A 22,704-nucleotide genomic window follows, 5' to 3' on the forward strand; every position below is an offset into this window, starting at 1 on the left:
CCATGACAAATTTTAGCTTCATGCTGGAGGTGTTCTGGACATTTCTGCTTACAGTCTTCGTTTTTTCCCCTGCTATTAATCCCTGATTTCATCTCCCCTGGAGAATCTCTAAAAAAGTATTCCCATGATGTTTCCATTAGGCTGCATATTTTTATCAGATTGTATTTTCATTTTCTAGCCACACACTGTATTGCAGGATGTAGACCTAGAATCTACACTGATGCAAGTGTAGATTATATAGCATTTGAGAAGCTAATCAGTTATTTCACTGTCTTGCTCTCAAAGAGTTTTTATGTAGTGATATTTTCTGGATCTGGAGGGCTTGAGGATTTTTATTTTTGTTACATTAGAGACAAGTAAAAGCAGCTTGTTGATTTGTTGAAGACTGACCACCTCAAAGTTCTGTGTAATACACTTGAGAAACTGTACAATATGAATGCCAGGGAGAAAAACACAAAGAAGAAAAAATCATTTGTGCACAAGGCCAAATCCCATGCTGTTGGCACAGCTAGCCCTGTTTATACCCACTGAAAATGTGACCTGCGGCCTTCATCGTTGTAGATCAGCACTGTGTGTGGCAGCAGGTGTTAACAGGTGACACAGACACAGCAGCTTAGCTGGTTTGTGCTGCTTCACTTCCAGTATTTGCAACACATACAAAATGAAATTCCTTTAACTTGTGTAGCGTGAAGTAGGGCAGTGGAACGTGTGCTGGATTGTATTTTAACTACAACACTAAAAGCCAGCTTTAAATTGCTGCATAAATTCATTATGATCCTCCACAAAGTATTACTGTTTCTGGTTTTTTAACTGTTGTTTAATACCAAATAGCCACAGGAGCTGCATATATGTTTCAGTTTGTAAAACCAAGTGAAACAAGGACAGGCTTTTAAAAGCTTGATTACAGTTTATTTTTGTTGCGTGTAATTTTCAATGAAACTGGTTTATTCTAACAGCTGTAATAAGCATGGCAGATCTGAGAGCTGTTTTGTGATTACTGGGTCCCTTTCTTTGTCTCTGATGATGGAGGTGTCTTAATTACTGTTTGTTTTCATAATTTTTAAGGATTAGTCATCCTTTGACGCCAGATGATTCAGTTTTACCATACATTTTCCAATCTTTGTGTTCAAAGGCTTGATGGAGTTGGTTCTGATAGGAAATTTTGAAACTGTTTCAACCCATAGTTAGTCTTTCAGATAAAGTGTTCTGGTATGTCATGGCCAGCTCTTAATCCATTTACATGGAGAGCTGACAGTTTCAGAATATACCTTTTAATGTGGGCACTTTAGTTATTGCATCTGTATCTGTAACTTTAGTTTGCTGGATGAAATGAAAATCATCTCCAGATCCTGTTGACACAAGGGGTGGTGACTAAAATGTGGATCTGAATTCCTTGCTCTGTGAAAGCTCAGATCCCCCATTGGCTTTAGAAAGGCCAGGATTTTGCTCTAGCTTCTCTTACTGGCATTCAGAGGCCCTTGATAGTTGTGACCCCAAAGCCAGAAGAGTTTTTCTGGGAACAGGGAATGGAATGGGTTTTTCCAACCATCACTCTCATTTTGTGACACTGTTGTTCCAGTTTTGAAAGGGCAGGGGAATGATTTTCGCAGTGTGCAAATTGATTTGGGGCTTTGAATCCCCACCAAACACACAAGGAAATCATGGCTGGGAGTGTCACTGGGGATGCTTTATTTGATAGTGACTGGAGCTTTTGGATGGACCAGCCTTTATGGCTTTGTCATGTAACTTCTGTAAAGACAACCAGCCTCCCCTGTCCCTCACCTCATTTGTACAGCATCCCTGTGATTTGTAGTCTTGTTGTTTGCAGGGACAGCCACACTGCTGTGCCCCATTGTCAGATGGGTAGGTCTGAGAAGCCATTATTTAATTGCAGTGGTTTCCATTGCAAGCAAATGCTCCCCACCTATTCTGCAGTGTTCAACACAGTTGAGAGCTAAACACTGGACCCCTTACAAGCTCTCTAGCATCTCCCTGCCCACATTAGGCCATATTCCCTTGCATGGCCCTGACCATCATGCCCACTGCACTTAGCACAAGGCAGTGCCCAGCATCCCACGAGCCATTTCAGCACCCCAGGACATCAGTGCCCTCTCTGCCATTCCTCCTCTCCTGGCTGCCAGCCCGTGGGTCAGGGTGTCCTTGTATTCAGAATCCCCCCACCCCAACATCCTTCCGTTCTGCCTTGGTTTCCTTCAGATGAGAGGTCTGTATGTAGCCAGAGCTGCTCCAGCATGATCCTTCCTCCAACCTCAACTTGCCCTCCAGACATTTTTGTTTTAAGGATGCCGTAAGTGGAACAGTGCAGTTGTGAACAGTTGGAAGGAGTGGGGAGAAATATTCTGTCTGCCAGCTTTCCACAGTAAAGCCAAAGGCTGGACCCAGTTCAGGAGTGGTAGTTCCCTTGGACTTAAAAACTGTGCTTGAGAGCTCTTGTGAACAAGCCCCAGGTGATTGCAGGGGGTGATTAGGAATGAAACAGCTTTCTAAGGTGATCTTCAGATCCTGGTCATGTAAGGTTGACACTTCACATTCAGAGGGCTCTGGAGACACCAATTTGTAAATGATAAAATGTATTACAAACCAATCTAATACCTTCACTGTCAGCCTTTAACAACACCTACAGAAGATTGTGCTAAAAGTGGCAGTTTACAAGAAAAACCACTGATTTGAATCTGTATAGAAGTTTATTGTGATACATGTGGAAACTGAGTTGCTTAAAACATCAAACCAAAATGAATGGGAAATTGTTTTATCTCTTGGGGGAAAATTGTTTCGAACTACTGAACTTGAATAAACAAATAGTCTGTGCAATAAATAGTTACACGATGCACAATTAAGATAAAAGATGATTAGTATGCTAACATTTTATATGGGTTTGGCTACATTAAAAATAGAGGTATATAGTTATCTGTCTTCAGTTCTGAACTGTAACCATGTTGATGTGTCTCAGTACATACCTCATCGTATTTTATAGGTGGCAAAAGTGGAGTATGTTAGAAAAAAGCCAAAATTAAAAGAAGTTCTGGTGAGATTAGAAGAGCATATGGAATGCACCTGTACATCATCAAATACTAATTCAGATTATAGAGAAGAAGAAACTGGTATGTTTTCCTTTTATTTTTGCATTAATGCTGATTTCATATGGACCTCATTTTTATATTAGTAAAGAACGTAAAACAAACGTTGCTTACAGTGAACTGAGTAGAGAAGCTCCCAGCTACTTCTCTGTGTTGAAGATGCCAAATGAGGACCAGTTTGTGCTGTATGAGGAGAGCTTATATTTCAAATTTAATGTGTATCACTTCTCATTAGGTTGGCCTTTAAATAAATACAAATGCCCAGTAGTGTTCAGGTCTTGCTTCACTAAGTTAAAGGTTGTCATGTTGCAGCTCGTGGATGAACTCTGTTGCCTAATTTCTTTAGACTTTGTGGAGAACACTGAGATTAACTTGACCTTGGGGAAAATATGAATGAAATTAATGTAAAGCACTTGGGAATAAATTCAGGATTCAGGGCTAAGGAGTTAGTTTGGAAACAACATTGCTCATTCCTGTTGTTTCCTTACGTATGTATACTCAAGAATTTGTCAGTTGTGGGATAAAACCTAAATTTGCCTTGTCAAGACAACCTTTGAGTTACAACAGGGAAAGATTTGTGGGGAAAAATTACTTTCAGTCTGGCTTTCATAAAATCATTCTGATTTAATCTAAAATCATTGGCTCTGATCTACTTACTACAGTGCAATCAATGCAGAGCTCAGCACACTTATTCAGGAAACCCATTATGGTAAAAAGGACATTTCCCTTTCTCCTGATACTGGTTGAAGGCTGCTATAAAAGTTTGTTTTGCACCTCTGCAGGGAATTTAAGGGTGCAGTAGAACCAGCCCAAAATTAAAGAGTCAGTGAAGAGCAGCTAAACACAGGAGGAAGGCTGCCCAAAGGTGATAGATTTTGTAGGTGGCTGGGTGAGGAAGGGTTTTCTGTACTGGCTCCATCCAGCAGGGAGACATAAACCTGGTCCAAGCAAATGTAAACTTCAGTTGCTATGTACAGAGCAGAGGAGTTAGAATTTCTATAAAAGCAAAGTTAGATCTCTGCTGCAATTTTACTGGACATCAATTTATCATCAGAGCTGAGTGTTTAGCTGAAACTAGGTGGAGTTATTAGACAAAACCATATATAAAGTGGCTATTTTTAAATGTGGGTATGGTTTTATACATTTTCTATGTCTCCCGTTTGGAAAAAAAGTTTCATTAGATCAATTTCAGTTTTTTACATTGTCTTTAATTGCCATAGACTAAGCAGCTATGATTTTAAGATCAAAATTTTTGATTTTGATATGTGTAAAAACTGGGGCAGAATTATCATGGAAAAATGGGTATTTCTAGGATTTAATTACTGATAGGAGCAAAACTTGCACCCAGCAAGTGGATGGTGAGCTGAAAATAGCTCAACTCCAGAGCTGAAGGCAAATGTTGAGTACTGCATGGTAACAGCAATTATAGATGGATCCTGGGAATGACGTGGGCAATGCCAACTTCGTTTATTATTTCTTTACTTTTGTGTAATTACTTTGTAAACTCAGTGTCAAATCAGACGTTATAAAGTTATTACTTTAATGCAAAGGATAATGAGATTTCTTGGAAATGTAAACGGTTTGAGTATTTATGACTTCAGTGTTACACGAAATGCATTACCTTAGGGCTTTTCACCAGCCCTGCCCTTATGTTAACAGGAAGGCCTAGGGAATCAGGTAAAAAACGGAAACGAAAAAAGTTAAAACCAACATAAAAGCTACTGGAACTATTTGATATTCAGGTAGGACCTATATGCTGAACACCCTAATAGCACAAGTACTGGAAAACTTAATCAAATATCATCACTTCAACTTAATCACTGTTCAAAATCTTGACACTTGCTACCTCAAGGCTGCAAAGAGATTAGATTTGATTGGCTTTGATAATTCTACCTGCTGGTATTTTCCCTTTAAGCTCCACATCACCATCAGCATCTTGCATTCTTGAGCTACTTCCTTTTCTTGCCTTTTTTATTTCTTTTTTATTGGAGGGTGCTAATACTTCAGCTTCTGAAATCTCAAGTTCCATTGCCTCTGCTTGTGTTTCATTATTATTGATTTCTGAGGTCAAAGCATCACATGATAATGCATGAATGAATTGCCAGGTTACAAATCATTGTGTTCCCAGTCCTTGGCTGTGAAACATTCAGTGTACATACAGCAAATATTATTATTTGTGTGACCATCAAACCCATGTTCTGACATGAACTGGGGTTGATTGCACATGCACCTGACACAGTCTGATGATCTGCTTACTTGACCTGAAAGATGCTAAGAAGTGCCTTTTTTTGTGTGTGTTGCAGAGTCCTGTGTTATTTACACCAGGAAATTAAGATCTTTATTTTTGGTCTGTTCAGTCTCAGTAGGATGATGATAGTCAGTCATCAAAATTCATGAGGTTTTCAGTGTAGTGAAAAACTAACACCCTCTCAGTGCAAAAATGACTGAAATCCTTTGGCCAACATATTAGCAATGTATGATGATGGCGACACACATTCCAAATTAAATATGGAATTTCCATTTCTTAATGACTTGAAAGTATGTAAACTGCAGCACTTGCAATTGATTCTGGTATTTGGAGTGGGAATGATTTGGATTTTGCAGTGTCTGTGCCTAACGCCTGGATGATGGTGAATTTAATTCCAAGCCCCTGTTTTTGCACATGAACTCCCAGTGGCACTTTTCATTTATACCAATGTATCACTTCTGAAGAATGCTAAACTTGATATCCTGTTTCAGATTAACAGGTATTTATTGGGAGTAGTATGATAGAAGCAAAGATTTTCTAAAATTCAACTTTAAAAGTGAGCATGTAAACTCAATCAAAACAGCATTTAGAGCTTCTTGTCCCAGGTTAGTGACTCTTCATGCAGAACAGTTTTCTTTTTTAAGTCATCTACTTCAAGGACAGGACCTTTGATTCTAATCATAGAGTTATTGTATCTTTTTTCTCTCCTGCAGATGTAAGGTGAAAATAAGCTAGAAAAAAAACTTCTCTCTGGGACATGGATGTACATGGTTTGTTACATTCCTGAACCTACTATGTATGGTGCTTATTGACTGTATACTTTATTTGTTCTCCTGTGTGAAAAAACTGGCTCAAAAGAACACTTAATGAGAACAAAGAGACAATGTACATTTGTTTAATGTGACATCAAAGCAAGTATTGTAGCACTCTGTGAAACAATAGGAAGCTTCCCTGTCCAAAAAAGAAAAAAAAAAACGAAAGAAAGAAAAACAGAAAAGAAAAAAAGACAGTTGAATGAATGGAGGATACCAAAAGAACTAAAAAACATGACAAAAATCTAAGTGAATAGTGGATTTCTGTCAGAGCAGTCAACGGTGCTTTACGTCAAGAAATGTGCCTGCGTTCTTGATGAAGATGGATGGACACTGGTGGACTTCAGGCACAAAAAAAGCAGGAATGTATGAAATGATCAAATGCCACGCAAATACTATAGAACAATACATCCTTGCTTGGTGGTGTTTTAAAAGTCTATACAAAAAAACCTTCTGGGGAGCCTTAAGTGGATTTTTTTTTTTACACCATAAAGTGATTATTAAGTTTTCTTTTTACTCTTTGCCTAGCTTTTTATTATCTCTTGGACTACATTTGCCAATAACACATATAAAAGACTGGTATAACAATAAGCAGAACACAAAACATTATGGTATTTCTCCTAGTGGGATGCAGACTAATGAGATGTATTAAAATAAAAATGGTATACCTATGCATAATTTTCTAGACGTTTCTTGGTTTATGTTCCCCAACCTCCCCCGTAATTTAAAGCATTACATAAAAGAAAAAAAAAATAAAAAGAGAAAAAAAAAGAGAGATGTGCGTAAACAAATCATAGGATATCCATGCAAAAATCCTTTTTTTTTTTTCTTTAAGACTTATGCCAGTTGCCTACTAGTGATATTGTGTTAGCAATTGTCATTCTTATCAGTATACAGATACTTTTATTTCACATGTTGGAGCTGTGTGAAATGTACAAATTCTTGTATCTGCATTGTATAATGTCATGGTGGCATGGGAACTACCTTGCTGCAAATATTTGAACAAAATCTAAAATTCTTTATTTTTGGTAAAATGTTATGCTTTATGTGTATTCAACAGAAATATGTGTTTTTGTAAAGGTGAAGTTTGTATTTTTATCTAAAAATTAACAGTTTTATATACCTGAGAAAGCCTGCTATGTTTTCTTGAACCAAAAAAAAAAAAAAAGAAGAAAAAAAGAAAAAAAAAGCATTTTGTGGTCATATTTTTGTAGTAGAATAGCCCAAATAACATCAAAATCTATTTTAACTATAGCAGGGCAGATAAAATACTCTGGCACCATCTCCTTTATTTTCAAAGTGCCAAAGGATTAAATGTTCAGTTCCCCACAGATTGCAGTGGGAGCCACATGGATAAATCCTTCTGTACTGCTTTGGAAATTTAGGGCTGTGCCAGATATGACATGGCTACTCACTTGGCCAAATTCACTGCCCCACCCCAGTAGTTTGGATTATGTACCCTTTGTTTTATTTGGATTATTACATTGGATATGTAAAATGAACTACTGGATTCTTTTATTTGTGAAACATCTACAAAGAGATGAAAGAGTTTTCTTAGTTTGGAACAACAAAAAAGTTTGTCTTGAAGACAGTGTTTCCACTCAAATAAAAATATCTTCAAATATGAATGAACTGCAGAACCTTCAAACAACAAAAGAGAGAGAGATTTTTAACCTTTCCATTTCTCTAAATATAGTTCAAACATTCCCCTCCTGTTCCTGTAGCTATGTCCAAATTCAACCAAACAAAGCAATGTTAGCTAACAGGCATTATTGGCTTCAGATGCTAATGCAGAGATAGAGTTAGTCACCGTTCTATTTTGTGATCATTTTCCCAGTGTATTTGTTGAGCACCAAAACTGGAAATACATTTAACTAAGATTGTCTGTGCTTGTTTTCCACTAAGTGTACTGTTCACGATGTTATGCACATGAATGTATGTGTCTGCGTTTAAAAAAAGTGTATAAAATGTAATTTATATATTTATGTTTCAGTGGGATGCCAATAATGTTGCTTCGTTCCTTTTTTTTTTTTTTGTCTAAAAGATATCTAATGAAAGAAAAAAACCAAACATATATCCATTAAAATCATGTAGATGAAAAGCATTATGTGACCCACTCAGACACTGTGCAGGTATGAAAGGATGTCAAAGTCACTTAAGTGGAATAGTTTGCAAAACAACTCTTGGAAAGAGTCCTGTGGTTGGACTTGCATGAGAAGGTTGTGTTTGGGTTTGTGGGCCAGCTCTTTGGGAGTGACTCCCCTGGGTATCCTGGAGCTCTGATTTACATCACGAGGGAGTCTGGCCTTGTAGCAAAGCCTTGACGACAAAGCAAACCGAGAGGTTTTCTTGGTGCCAGCAAATAAACGTGTTATGCCAAATTCAGCACACCAGGAGAGAGTGAAGACTGAATGGGGACTTTTCCAATAGCCATTTGTTTGAGACTTGTAGTCTTGAGTTAATTTTGTTACGAGGAATGAGTCTTTGTTGTCAAGCACAGTGTTCATACGGCATGCGGCAGAAAACACAAAAATCTCAGGGCTATGTTCTCAGCTACTATAAATTGGCAAATGTTTCTGACTTCAGATGGCCCCAAGCTAATTTACATCAGATGAGGATGCAGTCCATGGCTGTTAAATTGTGAGGAGTAGTGTCACGACACGAGCATCGCTTCCTGTAGTCCAGCTGAGCTCTCGCCCGCCAGCCTGGGGACCGTGGCGGGTTGTGGGATTAGTCCTCCTTCAAAGTGGCAGATACAACCAGAAGGAACAGTGACACTAAAGGTTGTGACACGGGAGTCGTTAATTCAAAGTTAAGTTGGACATTTCAAGGGCCATATCCTCAGCTGGTGTAAATCACCATGGCTCCCTTGCCTGCAATGGAGCTGTACCAGCTTACACCACTTGAGGGGCTGGTCCCTCATTCTTGCTCATCCCTTCCACTCCTCGGTCCCACAGGGATCTCAGATTGTTGTGTATGGTTAATGTAATCCTGTGTTCTCTAATACTTAAGCACAATAAGTGAATATAAGAATGAGTGTCAGACTTAACTTTGAATGTCCAAGCTCTGAAATGGTTTGTTTCACCATTGTGGCTGTAAATTAAACAGTTCTCTGTGCATTCGTGAATGCCGTGTCATATCTTCTTCTGCTGTCTGCTGGAGGTGGACTCCCTCTGGACTTCTAATGTGCTGCATTTGGAGTGTTGCAGGGAAAGGTGTGAGCAATTGGAGCCACAAGATATGTGATGGACAGCTCTGTGATTTGTGGGGTGGGGGGTGAGTAGGGGGCTTAATGGAGCCAAGGGTGGTGGTTGTCAAAAGTTGCACTTCTGTGCAATGCTTTAACACCTTATTGGTTTTGTCCTTCCACATTGTAGGCAGCAGTTTGGGGATAAAATGTTTTTCTGTTTTACATTCTGCACTCATTTTCTCTGTCCAGAGATCCACAACTTCTTGGTCTGATGATGTCTTTTTCTGAGGTCTTGTCTGATCAGAAAGGACATACAGAGAGGACTGCCCATGTCAGTGCATGGTCACTGATTCTTTAGTCAATTCATTACATTTAATTCAGTGCTTCGTCTTTCCAGACCTGTCCTTCAGTTGATTTTGTTGAGTGAAACCAGGGATTGTGTGCCAGTTGGCTTTCCTTTTCTCCTGTTCTCTGTCCTGCCTGGCATCTGCTTTGTTAAGCAGACTGCAGCGAGTTGCTGCTCTCCCAGGTTCCCAGGTAGCTCCAGCACTTTGGGTTTAGGCTTTTTACTCCTTCTTGAAACAGCATCCTCCTTCCAATGGGCTTCAACATTCCACTTGCCTGTCCTCCTTAGGTCCATATTGCCTTTCTGTGGGCTGTTTTCCAGCCATTCTCTGCCTGACTTTTCCATCCCTCTTGTTTCTGTCTCTCAGAAATAATTTTCCCTTCCTAAGATGTGTCTCATATCTGTTTTCTCTCCTCCTGCCTGACAGAACATCCTTTGATCTGGTGGTCTCCAAATCAGTTGGTTTATCTAGGCATGTGCCCTGAGATCCTCTCTCCCAGACCCACAGGCCCATAACTGACCCTGACATGAAAGGCAAATGCTTTAGAGAAAAAGATTCATCTTTGCATTTGGAAAAATACTACTGAAGACTCTTTGCTAAAGTGCTGTCCAATTCCAGCAGCAGTGTGATGCTGGAATAGTGGCATTGAAGCTGTTCCAGACATCTGACACTTTAATTAGGATCAGTGGCCCCGTTTATGTTTTAATTTGAATGTTTCAGATTTTATTTTGAAGTTTCAAAACTACCTCAGATTTGCATGCTCATATTTTACTGTAAATTGAAGGAAATCATGTTTGTAGGCCCCTCTCATGGCTTTGAAAATGTTCTGGGTAGTTATCTGACCCTCTCTTGGGCTGGAAATCATGGTTGCTCTAAAACAGACATCATGTAGGGGTTTGTTTTTTTTTTTTTTTTTTAATGAAGTAATTTCCTTGGTGTTTCTAATACAGAGTTTGTACTGCTAGCAAATCTCAGAGTCAGGTCAACTCATATGAATCCTGTTTAAATTTCCTTTAATTCCAGGTACAAAGCCTATCAGTGTTGCATTCCTCAAAAATCAGCCTATGTTTTGTGTTTATTACTCAATTTAATTACTGTCTGTGTTCCCACATTTTATTAGTAAAGCATTATTCCATGTCTGAGCTTTTCTGTGCTGCTCTTTGCTGTAGAATCTCTGTGGCACAGCCTTGAGCTGGTTTGTATCCCTATGTCCTCTGAAATAAAGAACTATTGTTATCCCATTTTAGGCGAGACCGAGGCATGGAGAAAAGCCTGTGCAAGGTCATACAGCAAGGCTGTGGCAGAACCAGGGAGAGGACTCAGATCTGAGTGCTCATCCAGTGCCCTAAATCACACGACCATCTTCCCTTTCCAAGAATGAATCCTTGCACCCTTAGAGCTAAATACTGAAAAGATTGAGGGTAAGTCATTTTGCCTAATTACTGTGCATTGGATACGTGATCAAAAGCCACTGCCATATTGTCAGAGAATGTAGTGATTGATGAAAATCCATCTTTCTGCCCATGCAATTATGCAGCCTTTTATCCTACCATGAGCCAGTCATTTCCTGCTTCTCTTAGGAGTCAGCCTTTCACGACTTATGGTCAAAATTATGCACATAGAACAAGACTTAGATTTTATGGGAATTTACAAAAATTCAGTAGACAATTTTCATTCTCCTTCAGTTCAGTGTCATTCCTTCCTTTTATGGTGTGGGTAACTTTTCCATGGGGAACTGTTTTTATCATGGGCTCAATCTGAATTTTTTTTCCCAGGCCCTAACATGGAAAAACACTTTAAGAGATGCCTATGTTTGCTCATCTTCAAACTGGTGCCTGAGCATGCTCCTAGGTTTGGACAAACATCCCATTGACCTCAGGCAAATGGAGCAGAGTTGATGCTTTATTTTTTAATTACTGTGTGCCTTCCTGACACAGGATCCCAGTTGTGGGCTGGGGGGTCTTTGTGCTCTCAGAGTGTTGAAGTATTTCGTAAGCAGCCCCAAGATGAAGTAACAAAGCTTGTATGTACAATTAGGAAAATAGCTGGGATGTGCCACTCCTGCTCCCATGGAGGTTTCCATTTTGAATTACGTATTTGTTATTTTTGGGGAAAATATTTTCTTGGCATGGGTGGATTCAGGACTGCAGTTGCTAATGCCAGTGAGCCCATTTCAGATGATCTGTTTGGGTAACTCAGGATATAGTTTGAACACTCACAGTTGTGCTGATAACAGACAAATTTGAGATGGGAGAAATTATTGAGAGCAGATTTCAGGTGAAATCTGGCAACTTTTTGTTTAAAAAAAAAGGACTAGAAAGGTAGAATAAACAAGACCAAAGGCTTGATCACTCTTTTTTTCAGTTGTGGCATGCCACCTGTCCTTTTAGTCATTCTAATTACTTGCTGCATCAGGCTAAAGTATGTGCTGAAGCAGCTCAGAATCACTGCAACATGTGAAAAGTTAGGACTACTTCTTGTTGAACTGCTGCCTATTACCATGGCATATGACTGTGAGGTGGGGCCCACAATCACAGTTGTAAATCAAAGAACAAGTCATAGGTTAGGTTCTGTTTTCCTTAGATATTGTCTCTAAGTTTGTTTTCTGTATGCTGGTCTCGAGTGACATTTGGTGAGCTTTCCAATTAGGTGGAAAGTCATGAGTACCTCTTTCCCAGCCTGAAGGTAAGAAAGTGCTAATGCTTAGTCTAGCTCATAATCAATGGATGAAATTCTGGGAGCATCCTGGTGATAGAATTTCTGTCACTTGAAGATTTCATCTCACATTTTTCCAAGGTTACTTCTTCCCGTAGAGAGGAATCAGATCATTTATGTATTTGACTTACTAGCAGGCCACCAAATCCAACTTGGTTTGAGTTTTGAGAAGCTCAAGAATTTCTGTTTGGACTGATACTTGTGTATGCCAGATGTCTCCCAAGTTCTTAGATAAAATACACAAAAAAGGCACACTTGAGTGCTTCATCCGAAAAGAAGTTCACATGTGAAGGCTGGAGTAGTCCCTGACACCTGTAAATAAGGAGCCAAGTTTGTAACAAGTGTTCACACTCATCTTCAGATCAGACTTGGTGTTTGGACCTCTGTGTACTATCTTTGATCTTGGTAATGAAGGAAACGGGGTTTACTGTCCAGCTTTGAATTCAGAGTAGCTGTTAAATCAGGTGTGCAAAAAGCAGAAGCACACAGGGATGCAGTCGAGCCTATAGGGCTTGAAATCCCCAGGGATTTTGAAAACGTCTTCATTCTTGAAAGCAATCACAAATAAGTAGGAGAAAAGCACTTTAAACACTTCTGAAAATCCCACCCTGGTTTATTTGGCAGGTGAAAAAAGGATCCAGAAGAGATACTACTTATAAGGATCATTCAGTGACAAAGTATGTGTTCGTAGAGAAGGCCCATGCTTAAATCTTTCAGCAGTTAATTATCATCTTTACAGACCATAATACTAGAATACTTCACTTATCAATGCATCAGGGCTTGGATGAACTTTGAGACGCATGAAAACAAGACACTCCTTAGGCCTGTGGTAGCTCTGTGCTCTGGTAACTGATCAACCAATTACATAATTGGTCAGGTCTCTGCCTTGCAGGAGCAGATACAACTCCATTGACTTCTCTGGAGGTGACACTTACCTGAGAACTGACCCGAAACTCTTGCCACGAAGCAGATAATGGTTTCATATTTTGCTGTTTAGTGTTGTTGTAAAAATAGACTCATTTCCTGGAGCAGTTAGAACAAGAAAATAGGGAAAAGCAATTTCCCACAGAGACTCATCCACGCTGGAATTCACCGAGGACCCCGGATGTGAACATGTGCAGATAGAAAACATAAAACAGCAACTTTGTTTAGGGAAGCCTCTGACCTGTCAAAAATGCAGAGCATTTCTTACCAGACTTTTCCTTGGCAATTAGTGGGTAGAATTACTCATAGAAATTGTTTTGTTTGCTCACAAGGGGAGAAGTAAGACATAAATTCAAGATAGCCCCTCTGACCACAAGAAAGACTCTGTTCACAGAGGGCCCATGGGTGAAGTGCTGTGTGGCCTCAGCTCCCTTTGGGGATGAACTCAAACTTTTAGACTTCAGTGAAGTATGAAGAACCCCTCCAGACTTGCTGGATATCCCTAGCTGGAATTTTTTCAGCAGTCTAAGAGATTTGGACATCCACTTTTAATTCATTTTTACGTAACTTTCAAGAAATCTTTGTTGGCTTCAGAACATCTCTGTTTTGAAGAGAGACTAATTTGACCCAGTGATGTCACTGTGACTTCTGTCTTCCATTTCTAGGCAGCAGCACTCAAACCTTGGGTTTCAGACACTTCATATGGGGAGCCCCCTTCACTCCAGCCATGCTTCACCTTTGCTTGGCACTTTGGCTTTACATGCATTTTCTGTGTAAAGGTGGTGCTGGTTTAACCTGAAGACCAGGGAAGGTTCAGAAGGCCAGATTTCACCTCTGGGCCCTGCTCAGCTGCTGGTGGAGTCTGTGTGGGGCCAGAGGAGGAGGGAGAGAGGGAGGAGAGATGCTCCAGCACTTCCAGTGTGAGTGAGGGCTGAGGGCTCTGTGCTCACACACTTGGAAATGAGGACATTTCTTGGCCCAAACTCACCCACTGTAAAGCATTCTGCTCAGAGGTCTCCTTGGAGCCAGGAAGCTCCTCAGAAACCTGCCCAAGATCTGAATTCCCCTTGACTGCAGGGGGTTTCCACAGCAAAAGTGACAGAAGCAATTTATCCCACATAGAGTGGTTTCTTCAACAGGCCGCATAGGAGTTGGACAGGTTGGTGCTCAGCTGGTGTGCTTCAGTGATTGCCCCAAATACTGATTTTAAATCAAAGTTTAGCTGCTCTAGGATACGTTTCTTGTAGAGGTGGTTCAGAAGAACTTGCCTAGCTTGTACCCATTTGTTGTGAAGAGCCTCTGGCCCATGGTCTGGCTATGTTGCTAGCTGAAGGGTTTTGGGACCTTGCAGCTGGGGTTAGGGAGTGAAAATGTTTCCCATTAGCTCCCTGCATACCCTAAGTTGTGATTCACCAAGGGAGACAGTGCAAAGCTGAACTTGAGGCCTGAGAGATGTTTCTTTGAAGTTACTTGTGCTTAAAGTTAGGCATGATCTGAGTTGCCTTGCTGAGCTGAGGCCTGAAGGAGCACACTGTGCTAACACAGTGCAGTTCAGTCTTTTCCTCTTAAGCATTGTCCAGAGATATGAGTTTCAGAAGGGTCTAAAACCTTTCAATAAACCATTCCATGGAATGATGGAGAGCTTTACCTATTCAGTGGTTTTCTACCAGTAAGCTCAGCTACATTGGAGAGCCCAGAGCTAAGCTTGCCCTCTCTGGGCCTTTCCCTTCCTTAGTTTCTTCAGAATGTTTCTTTTCAAAGGCAAGTGGGAAAAAAAAATCCTAAAATGGGACCTTAAAAAGGTGGGGAATTAAGCAGATCATATCATCTTGATTCCTTTATCTCACTTAATTGAGGAGAAGTTTGCCAATAGTGATCTGGTATTTCCTAAAACAAGCATATATGAAGAACACTTTGAGGAACTTCAAAAGAATTTTCAGGCTAGATCAGGAAAAGATAAAAACAGAAGTGGAAACTTCTAATACACTTTATATTTCAGTACTTACAGGAAGTACATTGTTGCATAGGATACTAATGAATTCTGCAGGAGGAGGTTTCCAAAAGAAAAATGAAATGGCACCTTCTCTATCTTAGAGAAAAGGTCTGAGGGCTTTTGCAATTATGACAGATATGCAGTGGATTTGTATGGTCATATCACCTGGAGAGATTCTATCTCTGGCAAAAGGCTATTTGGAGTTTCAAGTGTGTACACTATTGAATTTCTGTAGCAACTTCCTGGTCTAGCTGTGAAAAGTGATAAAGGAAATGGTAAAAGTCTATCTTGCTTTCAGTTGCCCTGTTCTACACCCGAGGGCAGAAATTCTGCCCTGTGTGCAGCTGGGTGCAGGAAGCTTGGCAGGAACACACTGGAGTGGCTAAGGATGAACACATAAAGTTGGTGCTGATGTTCCCAACCAGGTAGCGAGGCCAGAAAAGTGAAAATAGCAACATGGATACTCCAATACACCAGTGACACTTGTCTGGAAAAATTATTACTTGACAGAGTCTTAATTAACTCAAGTGAAGAAGTAATTCTAAAATCCTGATTTTGGAATCCCAGAGAGTTAATGCTCTCAGAAACAATGTGACACAGGATTGCTTCACATTTGTAAAGCACACAGAAATCACAGGTAACAGTTTTGTGCTGTTTGAAGAGTTCTCTGGTGTCAGCAGAGTCCTCTGTGGTGCCTTGAGAGTGGAGGGTTTGTGTCTCAGGCTCAGGTCAAGTGTTCAAGCCCAAGTATGAACATATTTTAGGCAGCAAGGCATTTCCATCCAGGACTGAAGCACGTGGACATTTTTTTCTTGTGTACGGGCAAGATATTTAAATATGGGGTTAGCTGCTCTTTGTATCTTCAGGGCTCCAGGTCCTTCTAAGCCTGTGGTCACTGGAAAGCTGTCTGACTGAAAATCCAGAGGCCTTTGCCCTTGTGAAAGTTCTATTCTTGCTTGGAAGTGAGATTTGGACTCCTGAGTTACAAAGATGCTTTTCCAACTGTTATATCTGTCTTTCTGCTTCTTTATAAATCAACCTGCTTGGTCTGAACTGAATGTTTAAATAATAAACAGCTAAAAGACTCTCTGATGGCTTCTTTCTGAGTGTTTCCCTTAGGGAGCCCTTGGGATCACATGGCATCTGCCCTGACCTTAAGAACCTGCTTTCTGGAGGCTTTTTTACAATGCTAACAAACCTCACATTTTAACTAGCTGTTAAATAAGCCAGTCAGTGGTAACTATTCAGGACAGGGATTAGGAGAGTATTCTTGCTGGCATACAAGATGGCTCTGTCCATGTGCTGGCCAGGGATGAAGGGCTGGAAAACTGTGTGGTGGAAGAGACTATTAATGTGATTTTCCACAACTTTCCTTGCAGCTGCATTTTTGAGAGGAGAGAGAGAGAGAGATGGCTAGGCTTGCAGTAACATGTTGTGCCGTCATAAATGCTACAGCCACCATCTGTTTCCAGCCCACGACTTGAAAGAAAACTGAGCAGTAATCTCATAATTCACATGAGTGTTTTACACTTGTGAACCCTTCCCAACCTTTGTCTAATAATGAGGGGAGTGCATGGTGCTAAGTTTTGTATTTTTCCTGTACGTATTAGTGTTTATTTGTATGTCTTCTCCTGTTTTGTTGTTTTGTGGGTTTTTTGTTTTTTTTTTTTTTTTTTTTTTAAATTCACGGGGAGGAAAATCAGACCAGTTCCACCGTCAAAAAAAAACATAATAAAGGCAAAATCCCAATTCCATTGAACTTGCTGGCAAAATTCTCCAGGAGGAGGTGCATTTAACATTCCTCAGAGTGTCTGTCTTAGTTACTTGTTGATGAAAAGAAAGAGAGACATTAGAAAGGGAAGAGGCAGGTTGCTGAACTGCCCTTTCCCTGCAGAAGCAGAGCTGCTACAAGAGCTGGACATGTGCATTTTAAACTGAACCATCAGGCAGGATGGTGATGGAAGGATGGATTTTAATGAAAACAGATTCTTCTGCTAATCTTTGCTTGGGGCTGGCCCTGGGCAGGATTAAGGATCCCACCTGCTGTGCCAAAGACACGCTCAGGTCGGGGCTGCTGGTGGGTGGGAAGAACACAAACATCTGAGAGTGGCTCTGCTGAGATCCCAGTCTGTCCTGGTGCAGTGCCCTCAGGGAAGCCAAAGAGTTGAGATGATTTAGTTGATGGAAATACTGCTCCCCTCCAGCCTGCAAAGCACAGCTGAGCATCATTTAGGATTTTTTTCTGGCTGCTCTTCGAAACCAAGGGCTGCTCTGTCTCTGGGCCTCCTCTCACCTTTGGACCCAATTTGCACACCTCCTCCTACCACAGCTGAATGAACTCCTGCTCTTCTCTGGCCTTAGGAACAATGGCTTTCATCATCTCTACCAGACTGCAGAGCAGTTCAAGGATGAAAGGGCTCCTCATTTCATATATCCCACTGCTGCTAGAGCTATAAATCATCGATGGACTGAATTTATAGCCAACTGCTACTGCAAGCAAGTGAAATTTATTTTGTGTTGTCATATGTATGGTCAAACTGCCCAAGAAGTTGCCAAACAAAGAACTGAGCTGCTGCTGAGCAACCCATTCAAGCTATTCTCATTTTATTTAAAAATAATAAATAACTGTCAATCAAAGGAACTTATTTTGACATGTGCTACCTGCTGGGTGATCTGCAGTATCCCCAGGATGTGTCTGTAAGTGGAAGATAGCTGCTAGCTGTTGCCAGGTCCAGCAGATATGACATGAAGTTCCACCAAGAAAAGGTTTGTGGGCTCAATAGGATTGGGGACAGGTTAGGGGCCACCTCCTTTTTTAGCATTAAAAATTAAGAATTAAAAATTTTGCTCTTCTGAGAGCGTTTGGTCAGGTAGCCCAGTGGCCACAGTGACTTCTGCTTGAATCAGTGACGAATCTCCATTGACCTGTACAGAGCAGTGGCCCTTCTTCTGTCTCCCAGTTTGCTGACAGGTGGATTGCTGGTGGCTCTCTGGGGTCTGGAAATCTGGCCTGTGCCTATTTTGGTGCCTTGTGATGGCGACGAGCTAAAAATGAGAGAGTAGAAACTCTACAAGCTGCTGGGGTTTGAATCACATATTTCTGTACAATTTACTTAGAGAGCCAACAAGCCTGGGAGGTTATTTTTGTGTTTTACCCAGGCTCATTAATTAGCTGGGGGTGTTGGGAGCTGTCACATTGAGCAGCCTTTCCCTGCTCACTCCTGTTGTCCTGCTGGATTCAATCCCTGCAGCCTCCCACCCCACTGTCTGTAGTTTCTGGCCACATCTGGAGTGTCTCCTTGCACACGTGCTGGTAGGAGCCTCCTCCCTGCTGGCACACACGTCATGGCTTTTGGGGACTCTGGAGTTACAGTCATCCTTCCCAACATTTGTTTTTCCATGAGAGGGAATGAGAGAAGGGGTACGGGAAGGGCAGTGGCAGGGAAGGCCTCTGACATGAAATTCCCAGGAACAGGATTTGCACATTTTATGACCGTTCAGATGGAAATGCAATGGAGCTGAATTATTCCTCCTTAATCCTGCTTTCTCACTTTCCTCCCAGCAGCCTCTTCCCCTGCAGTTTAGGTAATACAGAAGCTTATAAACAAATCCCACCGCGTGAAAAATAGCAAAGGGGAGGGAGGGGGGAAAGGGACCTGGGTTAGGGCTGTGATGGATAGACAGGTGGAAGGCAGGCACCAGAAGGGAGGATGAATGGTAAAAGCCTTTGATGGAAACACTAAAGAGCTATTGAAAATCCAAGGGGTGGGGGGAGGGAGGAGAAAGAATAGCAGGAGGAGGGAAAGCAAGGGAGTCGTGCCCCCGTCCCCCCGCCCTCTTTCTCAGGATGTTGAAAGTATTTGTCCTTCGTTACAAAATGATTGAACTGCCGCCAGGCCAGGCCACCCTTCCAGCCATTGCACTGGGAAACTGGCACTTCTGAAAGCCTCGTCGCCTCTCAAATTTTATAGCTTTCCCTTTTTGTGGGAGGTTTTGTGTTGTGCTGTTTGCAGGATTGTTTTCAGATTTGCCGCGTATCAAAGAGAACTATGTTTTGTTTTTGTTGCTCTGACAAACACAGAATCCAGGTAATGAAAAGAAAAATTAAAAAAATAAAGGCACATTTTTATCAGAAAACACAGCTGTCTGCCTTTTATTGAGTCAGAATTTCATGCATTTGGTATTCATGGTGTGAATTTGATTTACTTCTAGTGCTTTTCGAAGGAGAAATTTCACCCTACAAATAGAGCTTCTGCTTTACTAATGTCTCTGTGTGCACAAAAGTGGTGCCTGTTCTTCAGAGTCAGAGTAGTGAGGATGACCCTGTTGTATCATAATTAAAATGGATTTTGCATCACGTACATGTAGACAACAGAGGGAAAAAATAATCTTTCCCCTTTTCAGAATGGTTCCTGAAGCTCTGCAATGTCTTTGACCTACAGAATCTACAGATGGAAAGAACTGCTGAAGATCTGAGTACGAGACTGTTCCTGCTGCCAGAGGCTGTATTTGTACCATGTATTTATATGTGTATGTATTTATATAAGCCCGATGCTCGGAAAGGACTGGAGCCGTGTGTGTTCTTAATTAGATTTGGAGGTCTGTAGATGCAGCATCCACCCAGATTCTTGTTAACCAAGGGAGGACCCAGAGCTGTGAGGTCTGCCCAGTGCCATTCACATGTCAGAGAGGTCAAGGAGCTGGTGGTGCCCTGGCCAGGGGATGACCAGGGCTGGTGCCTGTTCTGTGTGGGGTGAGTGCTTGTCCTGCTGTCCCATCGTCTGCATCACCCTCACTGCAGCCCCAAGGGCACTTCTCTGAGTACACAGGGCAGACAGGCAGCTGTCTGTTGCCTCCAGGATTAGATCCTGGGATTAGGTCTCTGATGGGCCATGCCATATAATTAAAATAGTCCTGGAGGAGCAGAGAGGCAACGTGCCACCCATACACAGCTGAATACCAGGGGGCTGTGCTTGCTCAAAGACCCTCTGCAGCTGAACACATATATATTTATCTTAAGCAAATCTCTCCACTAACATAATTTACAACAGCAATTTCCACCTAAACATCTCCAGTGCTTGGTTATATTCATGAGTTTGCAGTGCCCTGAGAGGCAACACTGCCTTTGCCCCCAGTTCCAAAAGAGCAGCAAGGGTAAGTGGTTGGCTCCAGGTTAGGTGGGAGTCACTGAGGATGGTGCTCCACACTCCTGCCTTCGAAGGAATTTGCTGTGGTGACCAAAGCAAACAGGCCCTGCTGTTACCACGCTGGACTGTGGCGTGTCACTCGCACTTTGTATCTGAGATGCTGTGTCTGGGTAGGTATCACTGTCCTTGTGAAACCAAGTTTTACTTCTGGAGCGTGGGTGAACACTTGTCATCGTGCCAGGATGACACAAAGTCTAGAAATTATGATGGCAATTCAGGTCATGGGATAAAGGGGGGAAAAATGCTGTCTCAGAAGTGTCCCCATCTGGTGTCACTGCTGGTGATTATTTAAGATGCAGGACATGACTGTGGCAAGGATCAGGTTGTAGCTGATATGAATCATGCCTTGAAATAACACTTTCCTTCTTACATTGTGAAAATTACAGCAGTATGGGAAGTGAGGGAAAATGGGATTTCCCTGGAGGTTAAAGATTTTCCTTTAATCAGCTTTCATAATGTTAATTAAACTTTTGGAACAATGGCTGAGTCCTGGGATCCGCCCGCTCTTGCATAACTATCTCACAATGCTGATTTCACTTTCATGTTTATTTGCCAGCACGATTCCAAGAGAGAGCTGAGCAAGATCTCCACACCAAGGAGCTCCTTGGGGGTTTGGGAGAACTCACCTCCCTCTCTTACCTCTCCTGGGGAGGGAAGGCTCCAGCTCTCCCCTCCCAAGGAGGAGCAGCCTAGAGGGATCAAAACACTTTGTCTGTCATCATCACCCCATCTGCAAATGGGGCTAATAAAAACTTACTGGTATTTTGAGGCTGGTGCATATAAATATATACCCACCCATATGGAGAAAAGGGTGTGTTTATAGAGATCAGTACATGGATACATCTATTCCTGGTAGGTAAGATGGATTACAGTGCCACTTGTTCCCTGAATTTTTCACTCTTTCTGTAGCATAGTTGCTATGTGCCCATGGAAGCCATGGTCCCTGGTCCTTTCAGCAATGGGCTTTAATATAACCTGGTCTCACATCACACACACACAGAGAAAATTTGGGGAATGGTTCACAGGCAGGGCATGACATTGATCACCCCAGCCCCACGGGAATGGGAGCTGTGCTGGGCACATTTCCTGAGCCTCTTGGTGCCAGACTGGGACATCTCTCCCACTGGTCTGAGATGTATTGGTGAGCCCCAGAGCTGGGCTAGTGGTGTCTCAGAGCAGCCACCAGCCACACAGGTGCAGGGGGTGCACACACATCCAGCCTGGCCACTTTGTTCTTCACGTTAGAAAGGACTTGCTTCAAAAATAAGGTATGAAAACGTACAAATGTTGGACACTATCAGAAAAAAAAAGGAGTCTATCATATTTTAGGTCAAAAAGTTATCTAGCTCAAGATTTTTAAATATGTGCAAAATGCAGTTTGTGCAGAAGGGCCATTAATCAACCTCTGGAGGAACTGCCTTTTCTGCCTATTTTAAAGCTGCAAAGATGAAAACAAAAAGCGGGCAGTGCGGGAGCAGCTCCATTTTCCCATTGTACAGAGCAGGAGGGCACCTCTATCTGTGCAGGCTCCTGCTTCCCTGGCAACATGTTCACATCTCTGCTAAAGCTGCTGGAATACACCAAGCCACACAAACTACCGGGCACTTTCCCTGTTGGCACACGCCTTTGTCTGCTCAGAGGAGATGCTCTGTAAACACCACTGCTGGACGGGTTTTATGTGACTTATTCCTGATTCATTGGCCCTAAATTAGTAGCCCCAAGGCACATACCTTTCCTACAGGCAGGGAAGGGATTGCCTCTTCTCCCCACCTTTGGGAACTTTGACCTGCTGGGATCACAAACTGTAGGAAATCTCAGAGGCGAAGTCCCAGGTACTGCCAGCAGTAAAACCCGGGAGTAAACAGATTAGATGTGTTTGAAAGACATTTCAAGGGAGCTTGGGCTATCTGGCTCAGCTCCCCACACCACCAGCAAGATTATTTCAAGACTGATTTTGATGGCATGAAGGCTTCTTCCTTGATACGGGAATTGGCTGTGTAATTTCTATATATACACATATATATTTATCTTATTTTCCTCTTTGGCAGTGGGGAATTGAAAATTCTTCTCCACACCCCTTTGATTAGCACAGGAGTGGCAGGAGGGATTTTTCCTCTCTTAGTCATTCTGGGCAACCTTTGAGCCCAGGTTTTCCACCCTGTTAGGAAGC

General features: G+C 41.8%; 1 protein-coding gene across 10 annotated transcripts in view; it reads left to right on the top strand.

Annotated features, from left to right (window-relative positions):
- Positions 1-22,704, top strand: part of PDGFA (platelet derived growth factor subunit A) — a 94,102-nt gene that overhangs the window by 15,640 nt on the left and 55,758 nt on the right. Inside the window, exons 5-7 of one of the 10 annotated variants that reach the window (XR_013184463.1) lie at positions 2,996-3,122; positions 5,838-5,951; positions 6,060-9,277. Coding sequence is in view for 5 of the 10 variants with exons in the window: in XM_054644020.2 (XP_054499995.2) it covers positions 2,996-3,122; positions 10,943-11,076 (261 nt within the window). In the remaining 5 variants the exon portion in view is untranslated. The other 9 variants (XM_054644020.2, XM_054644019.2, XM_077186899.1 and 6 more) reach the window with 9 other exon arrangements.

The sequence above is a fragment of the Agelaius phoeniceus genome, chromosome 16 (assembly GCF_051311805.1).
Source record: "Agelaius phoeniceus isolate bAgePho1 chromosome 16, bAgePho1.hap1, whole genome shotgun sequence".
Lineage (NCBI taxonomy): Eukaryota > Metazoa > Chordata > Aves > Passeriformes > Icteridae > Agelaius > Agelaius phoeniceus.